This window comes from Pinus tabuliformis, chromosome 4_1, assembly GCF_031772625.1.
Source record: "Pinus tabuliformis cultivar Carrire ecotype Pingquan chromosome 4_1, CPIR1, whole genome shotgun sequence".
Lineage (NCBI taxonomy): Eukaryota > Viridiplantae > Streptophyta > Pinopsida > Pinales > Pinaceae > Pinus > Pinus tabuliformis.
The window spans coordinates 73,237,043-73,257,288 of NC_142303.1; the positions used below are offsets into that span (position 1 = coordinate 73,237,043).

General features: G+C 39.9%; 1 protein-coding gene across 2 annotated transcripts in view; it reads right to left on the reverse strand.

Moving 5' to 3' along the window:
- Nucleotides 1-1,615: 1,615 nt before the first annotated feature.
- BTS (zinc finger protein-like protein) overlaps nucleotides 1,616-20,246 on the reverse strand; it is a 197,811-nt gene continuing 179,180 nt past the window's right edge. For both annotated transcript variants that reach the window (XM_089419241.1, XM_089419242.1), the window contains 2 exons: nucleotides 2,303-2,374; nucleotides 1,616-2,193 (listed from right to left, as the gene is read on the reverse strand). In XM_089419241.1, the coding sequence (XP_089275367.1) occupies nucleotides 2,092-2,193; nucleotides 2,303-2,374 (174 nt within the window). In that variant the 3' untranslated portion in view covers nucleotides 1,616-2,091. The remainder of the gene's footprint in view (nucleotides 2,194-2,302; nucleotides 2,375-20,246) is intronic.

The window sequence follows — 20,246 nt, forward strand, 5'->3', positions numbered from 1 at the left end:
GTATATGCTCGAACCTGTGGTGACTCAGACCTATAGCAGGCTTTTGGAGCTCGGATGTGTGACACTTCAGAGTTGAGGCTTGTAAACCCCACACACTCTTGAATAATGAAGAACTTGTGGCCTTGAACAGTGAAGAACTTGGACTTGAACAGTAAAGAACTTGGAGCCCAGAACAGTGATGAACTTGGAGGCTTGAACAGTGAAGAACTTGAAGCTTTGAACAGTGAAGAACACTCCTATTCAGATCTTGGACAGTGGACAAAATTAAGAGTTTGTTGCAGTCTCATGGAGCAATTGTTTGACTATTGAAGGAAGTCCTGAAGCTTTTGAAAGTAAGTCATTTATACATTTTGTTTGTTAACTAAGTTGGAAGTTGGAGGGTTGGAGCCCTAGAGGTTGGAGCCTCATAAAAACAAGGTTGGAGCCTTGCTAAAGATAGAGTTGGGGCCCTAAAGGTTGGAGCCTCGTCAAGTCCAAGATGGAGCTTGGCAAAGTACAGGTAAGAGCCTCGTGGATTTGGAAATTGGTGTCTTCATCTAGGGTTGGAGCCCTCAACATTTTTGTACTCAATTTATTGTAAAAAGAGGATTGGTGTCCTCATCTGTTCTTAATAAAATTCCTATTATTTACTTTTTGGTTGTAATTGTGAAGAATCTTAACTAGCATTAATTATAACAATTGAATGAAATATTGATTCACCCCCCTTCTCAGTTTTTCAACATACTCCGCACCTAGAACAGGGGTCAATGCAGATGGGTTGCCATTTGTGAGGCCTAGGAGTTGTTAATTACACCAGCAACTGAAGTAAAATACCCAACGCATAGACCAATGGGAATTATAATGCAAAGCACCGCCTCTCTTGTACAGGAGCTGGCAAGTTATGCAGAAGCAGACATTGAATTTGGCAAGAGCGCCAATCCTTCACCTCTTGTATTAGCTGCGAGTAGCAGCTGCAAAATATATTAGTCACTCATCTGGTGAGATATGACATTGATATTGCAGCACTGAATGCAAGTTGGTCGAATGCCGGCTTCTTTACCGGAAGGGCCAAACACGCAAAAACTTATTGCAAAGCTTGTAATGACTGCAGGTGAACCGACAAACCTATTCATTGCTAGAAAGAATTCACAAAAGTAGCAGTTGGAAAGGATGTACCCTACCATAGATTTTTACAGCTCCAATCTGAAATTGAATGTCATTTTGACGGGTGGCTGATCTATATGACACGTCAAATTTGACGTGGAAGAATTTTGACGGGCTGTCAAATACGTTTTGTAATGCAAAATACGTCCTACAGAACATGAAATGCCAGGCCTGCTTGTCGCACCACTTCTACTATTTCAAAAATAGTACTACATATCAAAACAATGTCAGGTACCAAAAAATGCAGAAGCCTCTTTGCTTCGATTTCCACTTCCATTAAAAGATTCTTTTGCAGTATAATTAATCTAAAATATGACATGCCTTCTAAACAACTGACAAAAACTTGCTAATAACCCTTGGAAAATTTGATTATATTCTTATGTTAATTAAACCGTAGGATTGCCATAAACTAACCATCAAAATATAGCCCGTGCCCATAACCCTTACACCAAAAAAATGGTACCAAAACACGTTTGGCAAAAAGAATAATACTTCGAAATATACATTTCATGATGCCATTGTAAATGATTACATATATTACAGTTAATTTGCGATTCCGTAATGAATCACTAACTACCAAAAAATAACAATATAAGGCCTGCAAAAACAGAATCTTGCACACGTGCATCCAGATTCGACAATGACACCATTCTGCACAATATACACTCGTACAACTGTAATTGCATATTCCGTATAACCATTTCTAGTGCTCGAGTGGCCTGCAAGACCTTAAATTCCAGAATAGAGAACGTCATATACATCGGATTCTTGGCTCCATTTCCAACCCATTCTACAGATTCTATTTTTCAATTTTATGGTGGATACACTTGTCATTAACAAACTGAACCCTTCTTTTTTCTTTCTGTAAATACATCGTAATTCTTGGAGCTGTCACGTAAGGCATCTGGCTATAAGCTTCAGCAAATATTAGTCAAACATAACCAAAATTTAAATCACCCTTGTGTTGTATGACCCGCATGTACTACACTTGTGATATAACCAATGAAAGGGAGCTGTTCCTTTTTTTTGACAATCATTACAGAGAATATCCTGCAGAGTTGTGAGTAGGTTGTCGTCAGTGTCTTGTACTTTGACAAAAAAATAAATGCTTTAGGCAGAACTACTAATATTCCATAGGCAAACAAAACACACAAGATACCTGAATCCGCCCTTGATATTCCTCAGGGAGCTCTTCTGCCGACAACAAAGCATCAAGCATGCCAAAATATACCTGTCAAGGGAAAACTCCATTGCATTAGCATTCATTCAATTATTACTAGCAAATACAAAGTAAAATCATAATAATGGAAACTGTTAAAACAGCATGTCAATTTTCTAATGGGTGTATAATCCTGGCGATCTCTTTTGTTAAATTTATGTAATATCCAACGTGGACCATAAAAATGATCTAGTGCCATGTCCACTTCTTGGGATATCCATCTTTCTAATAGCCTTGATTTATCTCCATCAGTCTTCAACCCTCATTGTAAACTTGTTCGCAAAATTTGTGTAATATCCAAGGGTGGCCCAAAAAAGTGATTTACTGACATTTCCACTTCTTGGGACTTCCATTTATCTCCCTGTTTTCAACCCTCAATTACAAACAATTCATTCAAAGCAATCTCCCATGGGCAACTAAAAATGTACACTTTCACGACAGATGTAAGCATAGTCAAGTAGCCTGACAAGGCTGCAAACACTCCTGCAAGGCCCTCAATTGTTCCCATTTTACCAGAATGATAGACAATATGCAAAAATTTCAGACTGACAAAAGTGGTTTCAAAGAATCATCCTCGGAAATTATAATCTGATTGTATCCTAATAGGCCATGCAGGAAAAAGTAGATTTCATGTCTCGCTGCATTCTCCAGGATAGAATATATAAATAGTGTTGAGAAATCTATAGGGCAGCAGTTAGGATGACTTCTCTTTCTATGATAACTGCGTGTCATGTCTTTTTACTTTTTCTTACTTATTAGCTTCTTCTCTTATTATTATGTTCGTTCTTATCATCAAACAGCTACCAAAACAAGAACAATAGTACACCAGAACACAAGATATACGCTGCAAGCCAGGGCCAAAACCTCTCCACTTGAGAGGAAAACCCATAAATCTCCTCTTCTTATAGATTCTTCAATTGACGAATTCCAATACCTCTAGACCAAGACTAACACCCTTCAAAGACCAAGTCCAGCCTTCTTGATGAAGTGCTTTCTTTGTCCAAGTCAAACCCAGTGAAATCTCTTCCAGCTACACAACTTCGACCCCCAGCAATGTTGAAAAGTAACTAGGTTAGGTCTTCATAATGACATGTGTAATTGTGATTTTATGTAATTGATGAAAAGAAGAAAAATAAAATTATTATTGTAATGCTTGTCTCATGGGTTTCATGAGCAAGGAATTTTATTTTTAGTATGACTCCCATTGTGAGTTCTTAGGATTGGTCATAAAGTCAAATTGAGTCTATGTCATGTATGAAGGACACTCTTGGGCATGTTGCGCATTTGTATGAGTCATTAAATAAGTATAAAACCACTCCAAGACAAGCACAAGACCACTCATGCAAGTCGGCTTCAATACTGAATTAATTAACTCCTTCAAAGAGACATGTCGGCTCAAGCTCTTTCATGTCGTCTAATTACAGAGGCAAACCACTATAAATAGGGCAGCTCGGCCCTATTTCAGTGACAGAAGTTCAGAGATAATTCTGTCTAGTTCTGAAGTGAACAAGAAGTGTGAAGATCGGCGAAAGGGTCTAGAAAACAGTCCTAATAACCAGCGAAGTGAGGCAAAGGGAGAGTGCGATCTGTGGTAATATTTGGATCTGTTTTAGGCCTTGTTTTGAGAAACATGTGCGAAAAAAGAGGAGGATTGTTGCTGCAGTAAGAACCAGTTCACTTAGGCAGATGAGTTAAAAGAAGGTCGAGTCTAGAAGGGAGGCCGAGACAAGAGTTGGAAGAAGGTCGAGTATCGAAGGGAGGTCGAGATAAGAAGAAGGTCAAGTCTAGAAGGGAGGCCATACGTTCGAAGCAAAAAGAGGTCGAAGTGGAAGAGGAGTGGAGAAAAGGAAAGAAGCAGAGGGTTGACCAAGGATCTCATCAAGGGAGTGTGTGTCTTGGTCTTGGAGTGGCAAGTAAGGTCAAAGGTCTTGGTCTTGGTATTCGTCAATTGGAATCTCAATAAGAAGAAGAATTTGTTCGGGTTTTCCTCTCAAAGAGTGAGAGGTTTTGGCCATGGCTGATAACCTATATTTTATGTCTCTTGTCTCTTTATGGTTTATGCATTGGTAGTTGTTTGATGAACACTAATAACCTAAGTAAAAAAATTCCTAATCTAAGGAAGTAAAAATCACTCACGAGCAGTTACTAATAGAAGAGAAATCACATAATTGTTATGCCCTAGTTTTCTCAACATGGTTTCAAAGCTAAGGTGACTTAGTCAAGGAAGGGCATCTTATCAAGGGACACTCAAGGATCAAAGGATCAAATCTCAAGGAAGGCATCAAAGCGAAGAAGTCAAAGGAAGCATCATAACCCTAGATCAAAGAAGTCTACAAAGAAGTATTGGGATCATCATCAAGAGGAAGAAGGCCAAAACCCTATATCTACTCAAGTTAAAGAATTTTGAAGACTATTCAACCAAGGGAAGCTACATCAAAAGGCGGTGTCATCTTACTCCTTGTGGGATCAAGGATCATTCTTGAAGAAAACTACCTTCATCAAGGAGAAGTTTCTATCCTCTATATCATCTTCAACATCAAGGACACAGCGAAAGGAGCATCCTATCAAGTAAGTATATTTATGTCCACATTTGAATCTGTCAAAATGTCTTTTTGCAAGGAAAGCAACAAATTGGTTGGGGCTTCAAACTATTTTGCATGGAAGAAAAGGACAGATTTGAATCTCATTGAAAATGAGGTTATGGAACATGTCAAAGGTTCTATCACAAAGAAGATGCTCAAGCTCTTGCCAAGTATATGAAAGGGGAAGTTAGGGCTCAAAGGATTCTCATAGAATCCATCAAGGATCCCCTCATCCCATATGTATCTCAAACCGAAACTTCAAAAGAAATCTATGACAAACCAGTAGAGTTGTATTCCGTAAGCACTACTGGAATAGTCATCTCATTAAAGCAAGAACTCTACAAGCTCAAGGGAAGATGGAATAGCCTCATACTTTATGAGGATATTTGAGATCCGGGATCAACTACAAGATCTGGGAGAAGTCATGTCTGATAGAGAAATGACTACAGTTGTATTAAATGCACTATTGGAGGAGTGGGGTAACTTTACTTCGAATATCTATGGGAGGAAAAAAGCCACTCCATTCCAAGACCTATGGTCACTATGCAAGATTGAAGAATCTAGACTAAAGGCCAAATCTGATGTGGGAACAGGCGAGCAAAATCAAGCTTATGCTACAATGACAAGAAGAAAGCGATAATTTGAAAAGTCTAGTTCTTGGAAGAAGAAAAGGGACATGTCTAAAATTCAATGCTATAAGTGTCAGGAATATGGGCACTACAAAAGAGATTGTCCTAAGGTCAAGGAGGACAACAAAAAAGGAAGAGAAGAAGCCCATATAGCCAAAGAAGTAGAGAAATCTGAAAAGAAGAAGTCCAAGAAAGAGGAAGTAAGAGATCTCTATTATTGAGATAGTCTTCCTCACCTAATTTCTTCTCAAATTCCTAAGTCTTTTGTTGTAAGATATGGCTATCATGATTCACTAAATGGGATGCATCAAGGCATCATAGAAGCATTGAAAGAAAGAGCTTAGGACATCATCATAGAGAAGCATGAAATATGGTTAAAACTTAAAATCTATCGAAGTCAAGGATATAGCTCTTGGGAATCTCATTGGAAACATAAGTGGCAAGGTCATCTAGTACAAGGTTCATCATACATCTGTCAAAAGGAAACATCTGATGATGGGGATACTTTAGATCCTCAAGATTCTCAGATGGAATCTTCATTGAAATGTTCACCGATCATTAGGAGAAGCATGTGTTTCATCAAGAGTTTCAAACTTGTGGAATTCATGGGATGATGGTATGATGACATAAAAGTGAAGTAGATCAAGGGATTGAAGCTCTTTCAATCAAGGAAGCTGTTGCAGGAAGTTTGGATGACCCAAAGAAAAATGAGGTTAATATGGTTACATTTGATATTATGGAAGTCATCTCATGTGGTTGCAGGTATCATGATCCAATGCTCTATCTTAAAAGCATGATCAAAAGAAAGGATCTCCTCCCTCAAAGAGATGCAGGAATGCATGGATCACACATTCACTAGATGAAATAAACATAATATGTCCTCATATGAAGTATGAGGTGGTTGACTACAATTGAGGAACTCTAATTGGAAACTCCCGGGAATGCAATGTGTGAAAGGAAGGAAGAGATCATGGAATATGCTACCATGGTAAAGGCAATCAACATCCGAAAGACCAAGAAAACTTGACTAGGATATCTCCATGGAAGATATGAAGACTCTTATGGAGTCTGAAAAAGAAAGAGATCCTCGACAATATATATATCTTTGGGAGATGTGTCGATATGTATCCAGGATGTTGATGAAAACTAGAAGACGTCATGACGAAAGACCATCATAAAGGTAATGTTGATTTTAATGTTCATTCGTTTATTTTTTAATATCTGGATGGGTTTATGCAGGGCTACCAAGGGAAGATCTATGGATGTCTTCCACCACCGATGCACATGTAGAAGGATGAAAGATCCTTAAGTAAACATGGCATGAAGAAAGTAGCATGGCATGAAGGAATGCTAGATATGGACTGACGGATCACTTTCCAATGATGACATGGTTGACTCATGGATGGTCAGTGCCCTATGTAGAAGTCTCAAACATGAAAACTCCTAAATAAAGAAAAGAAGTTCATGACATCCTAAGGAGGAGTTCTTCAAGCAGCTGGTTGTCCCATCATCTCCACCTAATGAGCTGTTGTAAGTCCCTAATTAAGAGGGAGCTTGGAAACAAGTTTCTTACTTGGAAGAAACTTGGAAATTCCTAAGCCAAGAGGGAGCTTGGGTACATTCTTTCTATAGGAATGAGTGCATTCCCTTATTGGAATAGATATGTCCTCCCTACTTAAGATGGAGAGATAGACACATCATTCTTGTCTTCACTTGGGAAGACAAAATGGAGGAATGAGTAAGCATCTAGCATCTGATGCTCATTGAGGTTGTATTAGGGCATCCAAGATTAAGAATAGTCCTAGTGGAACACACCCTGAGAACCCGGGTAGGGTATGTTCCGAGAGAGACAATGATGACAGTGTCTATACATCATTGGTCTCACCAACATTGTGCTCAGATCTCGTGGAGAGATAGAGTTGTTAGTCAATGCCTTGCTATGTGACAATGCTAGTTGATATGATGCTATAGAGATGGGTTACCAATCCAACTCTTCTTATGAGAAATTCTTCAAATTGAGAATGACCAAGTACCATTATAAATACCTCCCTAGTTAAGAGGGAGTGTTGAAAAGTAACTAGGTTCGATCTTCATAATGACGTGTGTAATTGCGATTTTATCCAATTGATAAAAAGAAGAAAAATAAAATTATTATTGTAATGCCTGTCTCATGGGTTTCATGAGCAAGGAATTTTATTTTTAGTGTGACTCCCATTGTGAGTCCTTAGGATTGGTCATAAAGTCAAATTGAGTCAATGTCATGTATGAAGGACCCTCTTGGACATGTTACACATTTGTATGAGTCATTAAATAAGTATAAAATCCCTCCAAGACAAGCACAAGACCACTCCTGCAAATCGTATTCAATATTGAATTAATTAACTCCTCCAAAGAGACATGTCGGCTCAAGCTCTTTCATGTCAGCTAATTACAAAGGCAAACCACTATAAATAGGGCAACTCGGCCCTATTTCAATGACAGAATTTCAATGATAATTCGATCTAGTTCTAAACTGAACAATAAGTGTGAAGATCAATGATAGGGTCTAGAAAACAGTGCTAATAACCAGTGAAGTGAAGCAAAGGGAAAGCGATATTTGTGGTAATATTTGGATCTGTTTTGGGACATGTTTTGTGACACACGTGCGAAGAAAGAGGAGGAATGTTGGGCAGTAAGAACCAGTCCACTTAGGAAGACGAGTTGGAAGAAGGTCGAGTCTAGAAGGGAGGTCAAGACAAGAGTTGGAAAAAGGTAAAGTTTAGAAGGAAGGTCGAGATAAGAAGAAGGTAAAGTCTAAAAGGGAGGTCGAAGGTTTGAAGCAGAATGAGGTCAGGTGGAAAAGGACCCGAGAAAAGGAAAGAAGTAGAAAGTTGACTAAGGATCTCATCAAGGGAGCTTGTGTCTTGGTCTTGGAGTGGCAAGTAGGTCAAGGATCTTGGTTTTGGTATTCATCAATTGGAATCTCTATAAGAAGAAGAATTTGTTCGAGTTTTCCTCTAAAAGAATGAGAGGTTTGGCCCTGGCTGATAGCCTATATTTTGTGTCTCTTGTCTCTTTATGGTTTATGCATTGGTAGTTGTTTGATGAAGAACACTAATAAAGTAAAAGAAGATCCTAATCTAAAGAGGTAAAAACTTAAAAGCACTCACAAGCAGTTACTAATAGAAGAAAAATTACATAATTGCTATGCCCTAGATTTCTCAACAAGCAATAGAATTCCAGCCTCCACTGCATGTCTAAAATTTTTGGCCCACCCAACAACAAATGCTTCCACACGTGTGAGCTTATTTTGGCCTTCCAAGACTTCCTCAAACCTTCGCTTGACTTTATTTATCCTCTAGGACTTGAGGATGACCTAATGAGCCCTCCTTTGATTTTCTTTCTGCACTTCTTCCAAGTTCAATTTTGCAGCAGCAAAACCCTCCCCCAGTAGTAGAAACCCTAGCTTCCTTCATTCGCACGTGAGGAGAGAGAGAGAAAAATAGCCCAAACCCTTGATCTTCATCCTCCTCCTTCCTTCGCAAGCCTCTTTCTTCTTCTTCTTCGCTCACTTGATGAGAGAATGAATTGTGTCTCTAGAAAGTTGAGTTCCCTCCTATATATAGGCTTCCAAAGTGGACGAAGTTCCTCAAATTAGGTCGACTTCTTTGGTGGCAGGCCAACTTGATCTTTGAAGGTTTCTTGACACTTTAAAATACAAAAAATTACTTTTACAAGTTACAATGTGTCTGTAGGGGTCTTCAACACATGACAATGACTCTTTTGACTTCTTGACCTAGGACTAATCCTAGAAGCACTTAATGGGTGCTTGACCTCTAAAATAAAAGACCTTGAGCATGAAACCCATGCTCCAAAAATAATAATAATAATAATTTTTCTTTCATTTTACAAAATACAAGAACCAAAAGTGCATTTCATATTTATGAAGACCGAACGTAGTTACACATTTTTCAACACTCCCTCTTAACTAGGGAGGTATTCATAAATAGTACATGGACATTCTCAATCTGAAGAGATCTCATAAGAAGAGTCAGATTGGTAACCCATATGTTTAGCATCATAAGAGCCAGCATTATCACATAACAAGGCCTTTCCCAATCATTTATAGACACCATAATCATTGTCTCTCAAGGTACATACCCCACCCAAGTGTTCACAGACGTGTCCTTCTTGGACTATTCTTATCTTGTATAGCTAGTCCTCAAAGAATATCAGTCATCGACTACTCTTATCTTGGATGCCCTACCTCATCCTCAAAGAGTATCGGATGCCAGATGTTTACCCAATCCTCCATTTTGTCTTCCCAGATGAAGACAAGAATGATGTGTCTATCTCTCCCTCTCAACTAGGGAGGATATATCAACCAAACCAACCTTGTCTTTCAAATATACCTGCTCATCAATGGATATATATTGTAGCTACAACACACCATCTTGTACTCGCTTTTGAATGTAGTGACACTCGATGTTTATATGGTTTGTCTTTCCATGAAACATTGGGTCTTCAAACAATCTTATACAACTGGTGCTATCACAATGTATCATTGTGTCCTTCAAACAAGTCACACAACAACTTCCCCAACCAAACCGCTTCTCTACTTACTTCACAGGCTGCAATATATTAAGCCTCAACACTACTTAAAGCAATCGATTCTTGCTTTTTGTTCATCCATGAGATCATGGAGGATCCCAAACTAAAACATCCTCATATAGTGCTCCTTTCATCCTTCTCACAGCCTCCCTAATTGGAATCTGTATATCCAATCAAGTGGACATCATTCCTCCTTTCATATTTCAGGCAGTAGTGGATTGTACCTTGCAGATATCTCAGAATGTGCTTGACTGCTATCTAATGATAATGCTTCGGCTCAACTTGGAACTGACTAAGACCATTTACTACAAAACATATGTATGGTTGAGTATTCACCAAGTACATCAGTGAGCCAATCAATTGTCTATACCTAGTCGGGTCAAGTGGGCTTGCTTCGAAACTCATTAGTCTTTTCAAGTTTGTGATCATCGAAGTTGTCATTATTTTGCAATCCATCATGTCAAACCTCTTTAACATCTCGATCACATACTTCCCTTGACCTAGATAGATCTCATCAGGTCCCTATCAAACATCTGTCCCAAATACTAGTGTATCAACCCAAGATCCTTTATATCGAAATCTGCTGCTAGTTGCTTCTTGCATTCTTGGATTTGACCTTCCACATCTGTCAAGAAAAGATCATCCACATACAGAAGAATAATCACAAACTCACCTTGTACAACCTTGATGTTGAGATTCGGATCAGCATAACTCTTAGTGAAGCCCAATCTTTGTAGGCATGCATTCATCCTAGCATACCATGCCCTTCGTGCTTGCTTAAGACCATATAATGCCTTCTTCAACCTACAAACATAAGCCTCTCTATCTTTGACTTCAAATCGCAAGGGTTTCTCTATCTAGAATTGTTAAATTTTAGGTATGTTCTATGCTTAGAGCAATTTATTTCAATTTTCACAATTAGCTCAATATCTTTTCCAGATCACATCAGCATTAAAATAAACTGCAGATAGAACATAAAAATAAATCGCAGAAGACAAGCCAAGACAAGAGGACACAAGATGTGGCGCTAGCCAAGGACAAACCCCAATGTGGGGAAACCCTTGATCAATTCTTTTTATATGTTCTTCAATAGTTTAGCAGAGAGAGAGATAGTACGTTTACAACAGAAGTCAACACTTTGACTTATCTAGATAAGAGCATAAATCATCTCTAAGAAGATGATACATGAGATCAGTTGAAGACGTTGCTTCAACTGATTCTCCAAGGTGACTCCTTCACCTATAGTTGTGTTGCATTTCGTCATCATGCTGCACCTCACCGTGCTGCACCATGCTACACCCATCATCACTATGTTGCATCTCATCATGCTTCATTAATCATGATTATACCCATCACTGTACTGCATTATGTGCCATTGTTGTACCATGTTGCCATACTGACCTATGTTCTGGCTGCATCTTGCTTGCTTGTTGTCCCTAGCATGCTTGTTGTCCTTTGCATGCTTGTTGTTATATGCTAGATGTCCCTTGCATGCTAGCTGTAACATTGCATTGTTGTATGCTAGATGTCCCTTGCATGCTAGTTGTAACATTGCATGCTTGGTGTATTTGCTGCTATGTACCATACAACTGTCCCAATGTTAGTTAGTTGTCCCTTGCATGCCACTCTCCTTCAAAGACAAATGCTCAAGCTGTTCCTGCAGTTTTGGCAATTTCGGTGTTCCCGGCAGTTCCAGCAATTCCGGCTTTTCCCGGTAGTTCCGAAACTGCCGAGAAAATCCGAAATTACCGGGAAAAGTCGGGACTGTTGGAACTGTCGAGAATAGCCAGAATAATCAGAACTGTCGGGAGCAGCCGGAACTGCCGGGAACAGTCGGAACTGCCGGAAATTGCCAGAACTGCCAGAACTACCAGGAGCTGCCAAGAATTGCCAGAGAATCTATCTCCGAAGGAGAGCAGCATGCAAGGGACAACTAACTAACATTGGGACAGTTGTATGGTACTTAGCAGCAAATACACCAAGCATGCAATGTTACAGCTAGCATGTAAGGGACAGCTAGCGTGCAAAAACAAGCATGCTAAGGACAACAAGCAAGCTAGTGACAACAAGCAACCAAGATGCAGCCAACACATAGGTCAATATGGCTACATGGTGCAGCGATGGCACATAATGCAATACAGTGATGGGTACAGTCATAATTAATGAAGTGTGATGAGATGCAGCATAGTGATGATGGGTGCAGCATGGTGCAGCGTGGTGAGGTGCAGCATGATGACAAAATGCAGCGCAACAATAGGTGAAGGAGTCACCTTGGAGAATCAGTTGAAGCAGCATGTCTTCAACTGATCTCATGTATCATCTTCTTAGAGATGATCTATGCTCTTATCTAGATAAGTCAAAGTGTTGACCTCTGTTGTAAACGTACTATCTCTCTCTCTCTGCTGAACTATTGAAGAACATATAAGAAGAATTGATCAAGGGTTTCCCCACATTGGGGTTTGTCCCTGGCTAGCGCCACATCTTGTGTCCTCTTGTCTTGGCTTGTCTTCTGCGATTTATGTTTATGTTCTATCTACAGTTTACTTTAATGCTAATGTGATTGCTAATCTGGAAAAGATATTGAGCTAACTGCGAAAATTGAAATAAATTGCTCTAAGCATAGAACATACCTAAAATTAACAAAGTACCTCTCATTTGATCAATGAGCAGGGAAATGGGGATAGGGACCATAGTAGTACTATCAATGGACGCATCGTTGTATCTACCGTACTCCCTATGCTAGGATGACCTCCATTGATCTGGGATCAATGTAATTGATCTGGGATCAGTACGAGTGATTTGAGACACTCTCTTGTGAGATTGATCTAGGATCAATAAAACTAACTTCGGGTCAGTAAGATGAAATTGACTTCGGGTCAGTAGAGAATGGCATGAGGCATTCTTGATCAATTCTTCTTCTTCATGGCTAGCAGAACTGAAGAGCATTGAGCAGAGCAGAGCAGAACAGAGCAGTGCAGGGCACTGATGGCAGAGATAGTACAGTCGGACATATGGATCAGCAAATGGAGTTCTCCCTAGTTGAGAGGGAGTGTTAAAATTGGCAACTATGGCCAAACTCCATGTGGGTCATCTTATTAATGACAGCTGATATTTTTCTTGGATCCCTCTCATCGAGAGGTGTAGGATTGATCTAAAGATCATCCGATTCCGAGAAGTATTCATGGAGATATGAATTTATTTGTGTTATGGGACAATTTGTCAAGGTCGGCCAGCAACCAAATAAACCCCACCTGTGCTCAACGTTTTAGTATAAAGAAAGGAGGACTTCAAGTCATTTAGACAAGAATCTTCTTGGTGATCTCTTCCTCTCCACTTGTCTTTGGGTTTTAGTGGGAGGAGAGACCTAAAGAGGATACGCTGCCCTAGAGGATGCCCTATCCTCTACGTTGTCGTGAAGGTGCCTTCTACACAACCCTAAAGGAGGAATCTTGGACCTGCCCTAGCCGCAGCAAGGAAGATATGCCAGCGAGGGTTTGAAAGACGTTGGAGGTCAGCTCCAAGTGCTACTAGGAGAAGCCTTCTATAGGCTATCTAAGGGAAACCTATACGCTGTCTAGAGAAGGTCTCCACTAGCCCCAGTCGCAGTTCAACAAGTGCCACAAGCTATGCCCTATTTGCAGTCAAGGAGGAGGCCAAATACAAGCCCTAACTGCTAACAGAAAGAGTCAAGGAACAGTGTGGAAGAGGGCTGCTACAGGAGGCCGAGTTTGGGAGTCTTAAGGCTGAAACTACAGCTGAAAGGATAGGCTGCTAGGCTGAGTAAAAGATGAGTAAAACGCTGGCTGTTTGGGCACATTTGGAGGAGGCCATAGGCTACAGCAAGGTTGTGTGGTAGGCCACAGGCCATACCACCACAGCAAATAAATAGCATGGGCTGTTTTGCTGTCATATGCCCTAAGGCAGCAACCTAGTAATGGAGGAATTCACCTTCAGCAAGCCGTAGTCTTCCAAGGTTTGTTTGGGGCAGCTTGGAGAAGATTAAGGCCACAGGTATGTGCCCTAACCAGTCTGACACTAATAGTCAACAGCAAGCAAGGTTGGACAAGCATGGATGTTGCTGCATATGTATGAGGGATGTTAGATCTGTCTTGATGAAGGTTGTCCCATCTTCCATCCTACATAGAAAACAGAGATCCTTAACAATGAACCAATACAGTGCATGATAAGATGTGACAGCTAGGTGACCCATGAAGTTTGAATGCATACTAAGACATAGTGATAGTGCAGCAAGATGCATGGGCAGCATGATAGCAGCAATGGTACTTGGTGTAGCAAGTACATGGTGCTGCAAACACATTGGGACAGCAGCAAGCACGGTGCTGCAAACACAATGGGATAGCATGGCAAGCATGGTGCAGTAAGCACATTGGGACAACAGTATGTTAAGCAAGGTGCAGCAAGCACATGGTGGCAAGCATGGTGCAGCAAGCACATTGGGACAGCAAAGGTACATGATGCAGTACAGTGATGGGTACAGTCATGATTGGTAAAGCATGATGAGATGCAACATAGTAATGATGGGTGCAACATGGTCCAACATGGTGAGGTGCAGCACATGGACGAGATGTAGCACAATGATAGGTAAAGGAGTCACCTTGGAGAATCAGTTGAAGCAGCGTGTCTTCAACTGATCTCATGTAGAGATGATCTATTCTCTTATCTAGAAAGTCAAACTGTTGACTTCTATTGTAAGTGTATTATCTCTCTCTCTCTACTGAACTATTGAAGAACGTAGAAGAAGAATTGATCAAGGGTTTCCCCACATTGGGGTTTGTCCCTAGCTAGCGCCACATCTTGCGTCCTCTTTTCTTGGCTTGTCTTCTACGATTTACGTTTATGTTCTATCTGCAGTTTACTTTAATGCTGATGTGATTGCTAATCTGGAAAAGATATTGAGCTAACTGTGAAAATTGAAATAAATTGCTCTAAGCATAGAACATACCTAAAATTTAACATAAGGTCATCTGGAGATTTATAAAGGGAGAATCCATTTGGTTGAAGAAAGTTTTAGAGGCAAAATATCTTAACTATCCTCGCCAATCCTTTCTCACTAGAAAAATGTCTATCATACCTTGCTCTCAAATTTGGAAACTAATCAAAAAAGCTCTCCCTTTTGTCAAAGAAAACACATAAAGAATCCTTGGGGTTGGTCGGGACATAATACTTTGGAGTGATCGTTTAATGGGAAATCCTCCTCTCTCAAACCTACATGGTATTCAAGCACTCTAAAATTAGATAGTCAACAAAGGCATATGCTTTGTTGAACAAATATCAAATTGGAATCAAAATGATAATTCTTGGGATAGTTGGCTTCCTCTAGCTGTCTCCCCAGACCTCAAACCTCAATGGGCTACCCTCCTGTCTCATCTCAAAGGTGCAGCACCAATCATTTATGGCCAGCAAGACTCCTTCAAATGGAATCCAACAAGAGGAGAGTTCACAGTTAAATCAGGGTATTTGAAGCTTCAAGAGAAACAAGATCATCATGATCGGTCCCTTTGGAAAGCAATCTGGACCATGTTAAAAGGGAAAATTCTTACAGCAGAAAACCTTAAGAAAAAAGGCATTATCGGCCCCTCTCGTTGTCCCCTGTGCAAAGACCCTCTCGTTTTACCATGTGCAAAGAAGAAGAAGAAACAATCCAACACATATTTTTAGGGTGCAGATTCGCTAAAGAATATTGGACCTTGTTGGTTGGTCTGATTGAAGCAACTATCAATAACAATCTCATCATCATTGAATTCCTAAGTCACCAGATTCGTCCTACACCCCCTGCGAATCCCGAATCCGGCGAATCCGACACGATTCGGTCCGGATTCGTGTCCAAATCACAGGACACGTCGTGTCCGAGGGTGTGTCGCGATTTTCAAAAGCGTGTCGCGATTTTAGGACACGTGTCCGATTTCCAGGACTCGCTAAGCTCAATGCGGGAATGAAAAGGGCGTGTTTGCTCATTAAAATTGTCATTTGGCAAGTGATTTGTGCTGTTGGCAAGTGATTTGTGCTGTTGGAGCAAGGAGTAAAGCATTTTTGTAGCTTCATGATCAAGTCTAGGCCCTAGTATTGATATGTTATTCATGGTAATGTTAAATTCTTAAAGTAAAAGTGACATTCTCCTTAATCTTCATTTTCATCCTTTTACTTAAATTTTTAACATTACCATGAAATGATTCAGGATGTTTGAGAGTGGTTCCAACCTCATTGGATTTCATATGGAGAAAGTAGAATTTTAGATTTCATTCAAAATCCAGCAGACTTATCAGTTTTTCAGGCTTTTAGGATTGGGGGATTGCAATGTTTCCATTGAATTTTGTCATGTATTAGGGTATGGAACTCGTATTTAATCAAGAGCACCAAACCAAGAGCTTCTGAATATGTCGCTCCCACTCCCGTTTTCGCTCCCGCTCCCCGCTTTCGCTCCCGCTCCCAAGTAACATTGTTCCTAATGATATGGGTCTGGACACCACTGTTGAGTTGGCATTGGCCAACATGGATCTCAATGATCCAGTGCTAGAGCCTGTTAGATTTGATGACTTAGAGGGGTCAACCTCCATACCAGCAGATGCAGAGGCGACTATGGATACAGCGGAGTAGGAGGATGTAGAGGAGAGCAGTGGGGACCATGATGATGGGGACAGTGATGCTGATTCTAATGCTGATTGATGCCTTGAGGCTTGTATACCTGTAGTTGTTTTATATTTTCTATTTCTATTTGCCATTGGCATTGCACCAACACTACCCATGTAACACATTTTGAATTGATGACTTAATGAGAAAACTACAGTTGTCAGTGTGTTTATCTTACTATCTTGTAGTTGTAAGTTGTCTTTCAGTTATGAATTATGAATCATGATTTAAATTTTTAATAGATTTATCATTTATGTGACCAGTACCACTGACATTTATTTGAATTTTGTATGTACTATGCATGCTAATAGCTATAGGTGAAGATCTATGTTTGAAATCAATAAATTTGTATCATTAATTAAAATTTGTGTAAGAAATATGATAATATCTAATTTTTAATATATGTATATTTTATATATATATATATATATATATATAAAATAATATATAACGTGTCCAGTTCCGGGGGGTCAGCGTGTCCGAATCCGACACCACGAATCTCGAATCCTACGTGTCCCGAATCCCCGTGTCAGGTGACTTAGTTGAATTCTATTCAAATTGGAAAGACAAGTACCCATACTCCTTAAAAAACAAGAACTTGATAAAAAGGTTCTAGAACAGTCTTCCCTCTTTTTTATGTTGGCAAATTTGGCTTGCAAGGAACAACCAAATTTTTCAAAATATCAAGCCAGAATTAAGGAAGGTTCTTGCTAAAACTTGGGGGCTAGCAGCAGAATTCCTTTTTGCAAAAGGAGTGAAAAATCTAGATTTTAGTCTCCTCCAACACGCAGAAAAATATGAATGAGTTTAGTTCCAGACAAGGCTCGGAACTTTAGAAGTGCTCAAAGAATAGCACCAAGTAAATACAAAAATTGGAAAATTCACCTTAAAGAAAAGGAATTTATGATGTGGCTAAGTACTCTAAAGAGGCCATGTTTATTCTTCGATGGGGCTTCAAAATCAAATCCTGGTCGAGCAGGCGCTGGTGGCTATGTAATGGATCAAGAAAAGAAAAATGTGACAGTTTTCGAATGGGGTCTTGGATCAGATTCCAACAACAAAGCTGAAGCATATGCATTTCTTTTGGGATCTCAAATCCTTAAAAGAAAAAATTATCTGAATCCTGTCATCTTTGGAGATTCTTCAATACTAATCCAACAAATGGTAAAGAAAGAAAGGCCGAAAAATGTTGGCCTCGAGCAAATAACAACCAAAATTCACCACCATCTAAAAAATCTGGGTAATGTCACCTTCTACCACATTCTGAGAGAAAACAATAAGGACGCTGATAGACATACCAACAATGCGTTGCTCTTCCCCAGGGAGTTTTAAAAATTGATAATGAAGTCTCCAATCAAATCATCCCCTAACTCCTCTCGTCGTTATCCTTTTTTGAACAACCTCCTCGTGCTCTGGCATATCATCCTCAGAATCTTGCTCTATCTTGCCTCTGTCAGCTCTATTACCACAAAGTTATTTGTCTCTGCTCCATTATCCTTTTCAAGTTGCTCCTCTCCTAACTCCTATCCTCCTCACGATCCTCCCTTCTCTGACTCTTAGATCACACATTTGACCCTTCTCCCTATATTTCCCTACCCCCTCTCTTCTCCCCCGCACCATGTTCCCTCCTCTTTTGTTGTTCAATCTTCCTACACCTCCTCCCTATCCTTCAGCGCAACGCCTTCACCTTCTCTGCATTCTCCTACTGCATTGGCAGTGCATCCCTTTTCTGGTGTAGGGTCCTTCTCCTCCAGGAGCCTACCATTGTATCTACAAATGGACCCGATGCATAATCCTCCTAAGATTCAGCCTTGCACCCACTGCAAAGCACACAAAGTAGTGTTGAAGCATATAAAATCAATGCGTGAGCAGCTGCGAAGTCAAACAAGATTGGAGAATGCTTTCATCTTTCATCAGCTCAGTAAACACTGGGAGGAGTTTGAAAAACTCAACAACAGATACCCTGGGTCGAAGGAGAATACTGTCAATTTTCAAAGAGAAGTTATAGCAAAGAAGCCAGGGGAAAGCTCCAATACCCTGGGTCGAAGCAGCAGAAACCAGCAACAAGAGGAGAAAACAATCAATCAGGATTAAAAGGAATCATAAATCTGGTGCATCTGAACCATTTTTGCAATCAGCCAGAAGGATTTTAGATCTAGTTATCTTCTGATCTTTATCTCTTGCTATGAAATGTAAATGTAAATTACTGCTTCAGCAGTATGTTAAGATCTACAAGCTTGGTATTGTAGGCAAATTAGGAATTTACGAAGTAATCTTAGCAGCTGGAAAAGAAGATGCAAGGATTTTGTTCTCCTATCCTTCCTTGATCTCTTCAGCAATTTTGTAATTGGAAGCACTGCTTCCCCTTTTCTTTTGGAATGAAAATCAAATACCCGATTGTGTTAAAAAAAAATGATAGGACCAGCACTAGTAGCATATTTGGCATTCAACTATAGAAGCACTACCATACCTTAGCAGCAGCGTATATACTTCCACAAGCATACATTAGCTTCACATGGCAACAGATGCATCTTGACACCGGTATATATAGATCAAGCCTTATCCAGAAGAGTAAACGTCAACATCGCAAACAATCAGCTCAACTTGGCATCAGCAGCATAGCAATGCCTTAACATACAATAATCATCATGCCCAGTAGATACACCTTCACTAACACAAACCCTTGACTTCTGAACAGTGTAACAGTCAACACAATATCTAGTACATCTGTGGTATGTCTAATATCTATGCCAAACAAATCCTGAAGCTGGAAGCAATCATCTTCAGCGGTGTGTCATGGTCCAAAACTCCTGTAGCAGCTCAATTCAAGTACTAATTTTGGGAGTTGTCTTTAATACGACTTTTTGGACTTTCCGGTGCCAGAATCCGATGGAAAATTTGAGGTGAAATCTTGATTTGTGTTATTTAAACTGGCTTTTTGACTGTATACATGGATTCAGCATCCTCAAAAACCCCTAGGGCACTTCGATTGTGCAGGGGTTACCCATCAAACTTGTGATTTCAATAAATTCCTGCCAGATTTTAGAGAAATTAGACCAGAAAAAACCACCAGAAAAGCCTCCTAAAAGTCGCACTAAAGACAACTCGCTAATTTTGATGGCAGCATGCATCATGCAGAATTGATTGTCAACAAAGTTATAAGCATTATCTGACTTTAGTACTGACCTCACCCTCAGTCACAACAGCAGTACGTAATTACAAGGACATCCCAATCATTATATAAATGCCAGAATATTTAAATAGAGACCTTGCTTACAGCTTTACCAAAAGAGCATTGTTGAATTCACTGACGAGGCAAGACAAGGTGCTTCAGATTTGAGATCAGTATTCAATATGCACAATCTGTTGACATAAAAGACCTGCAATGGCTTCCTCCACAATAGCTTGTACCGGCGTACAATGCTTGCTCATCAA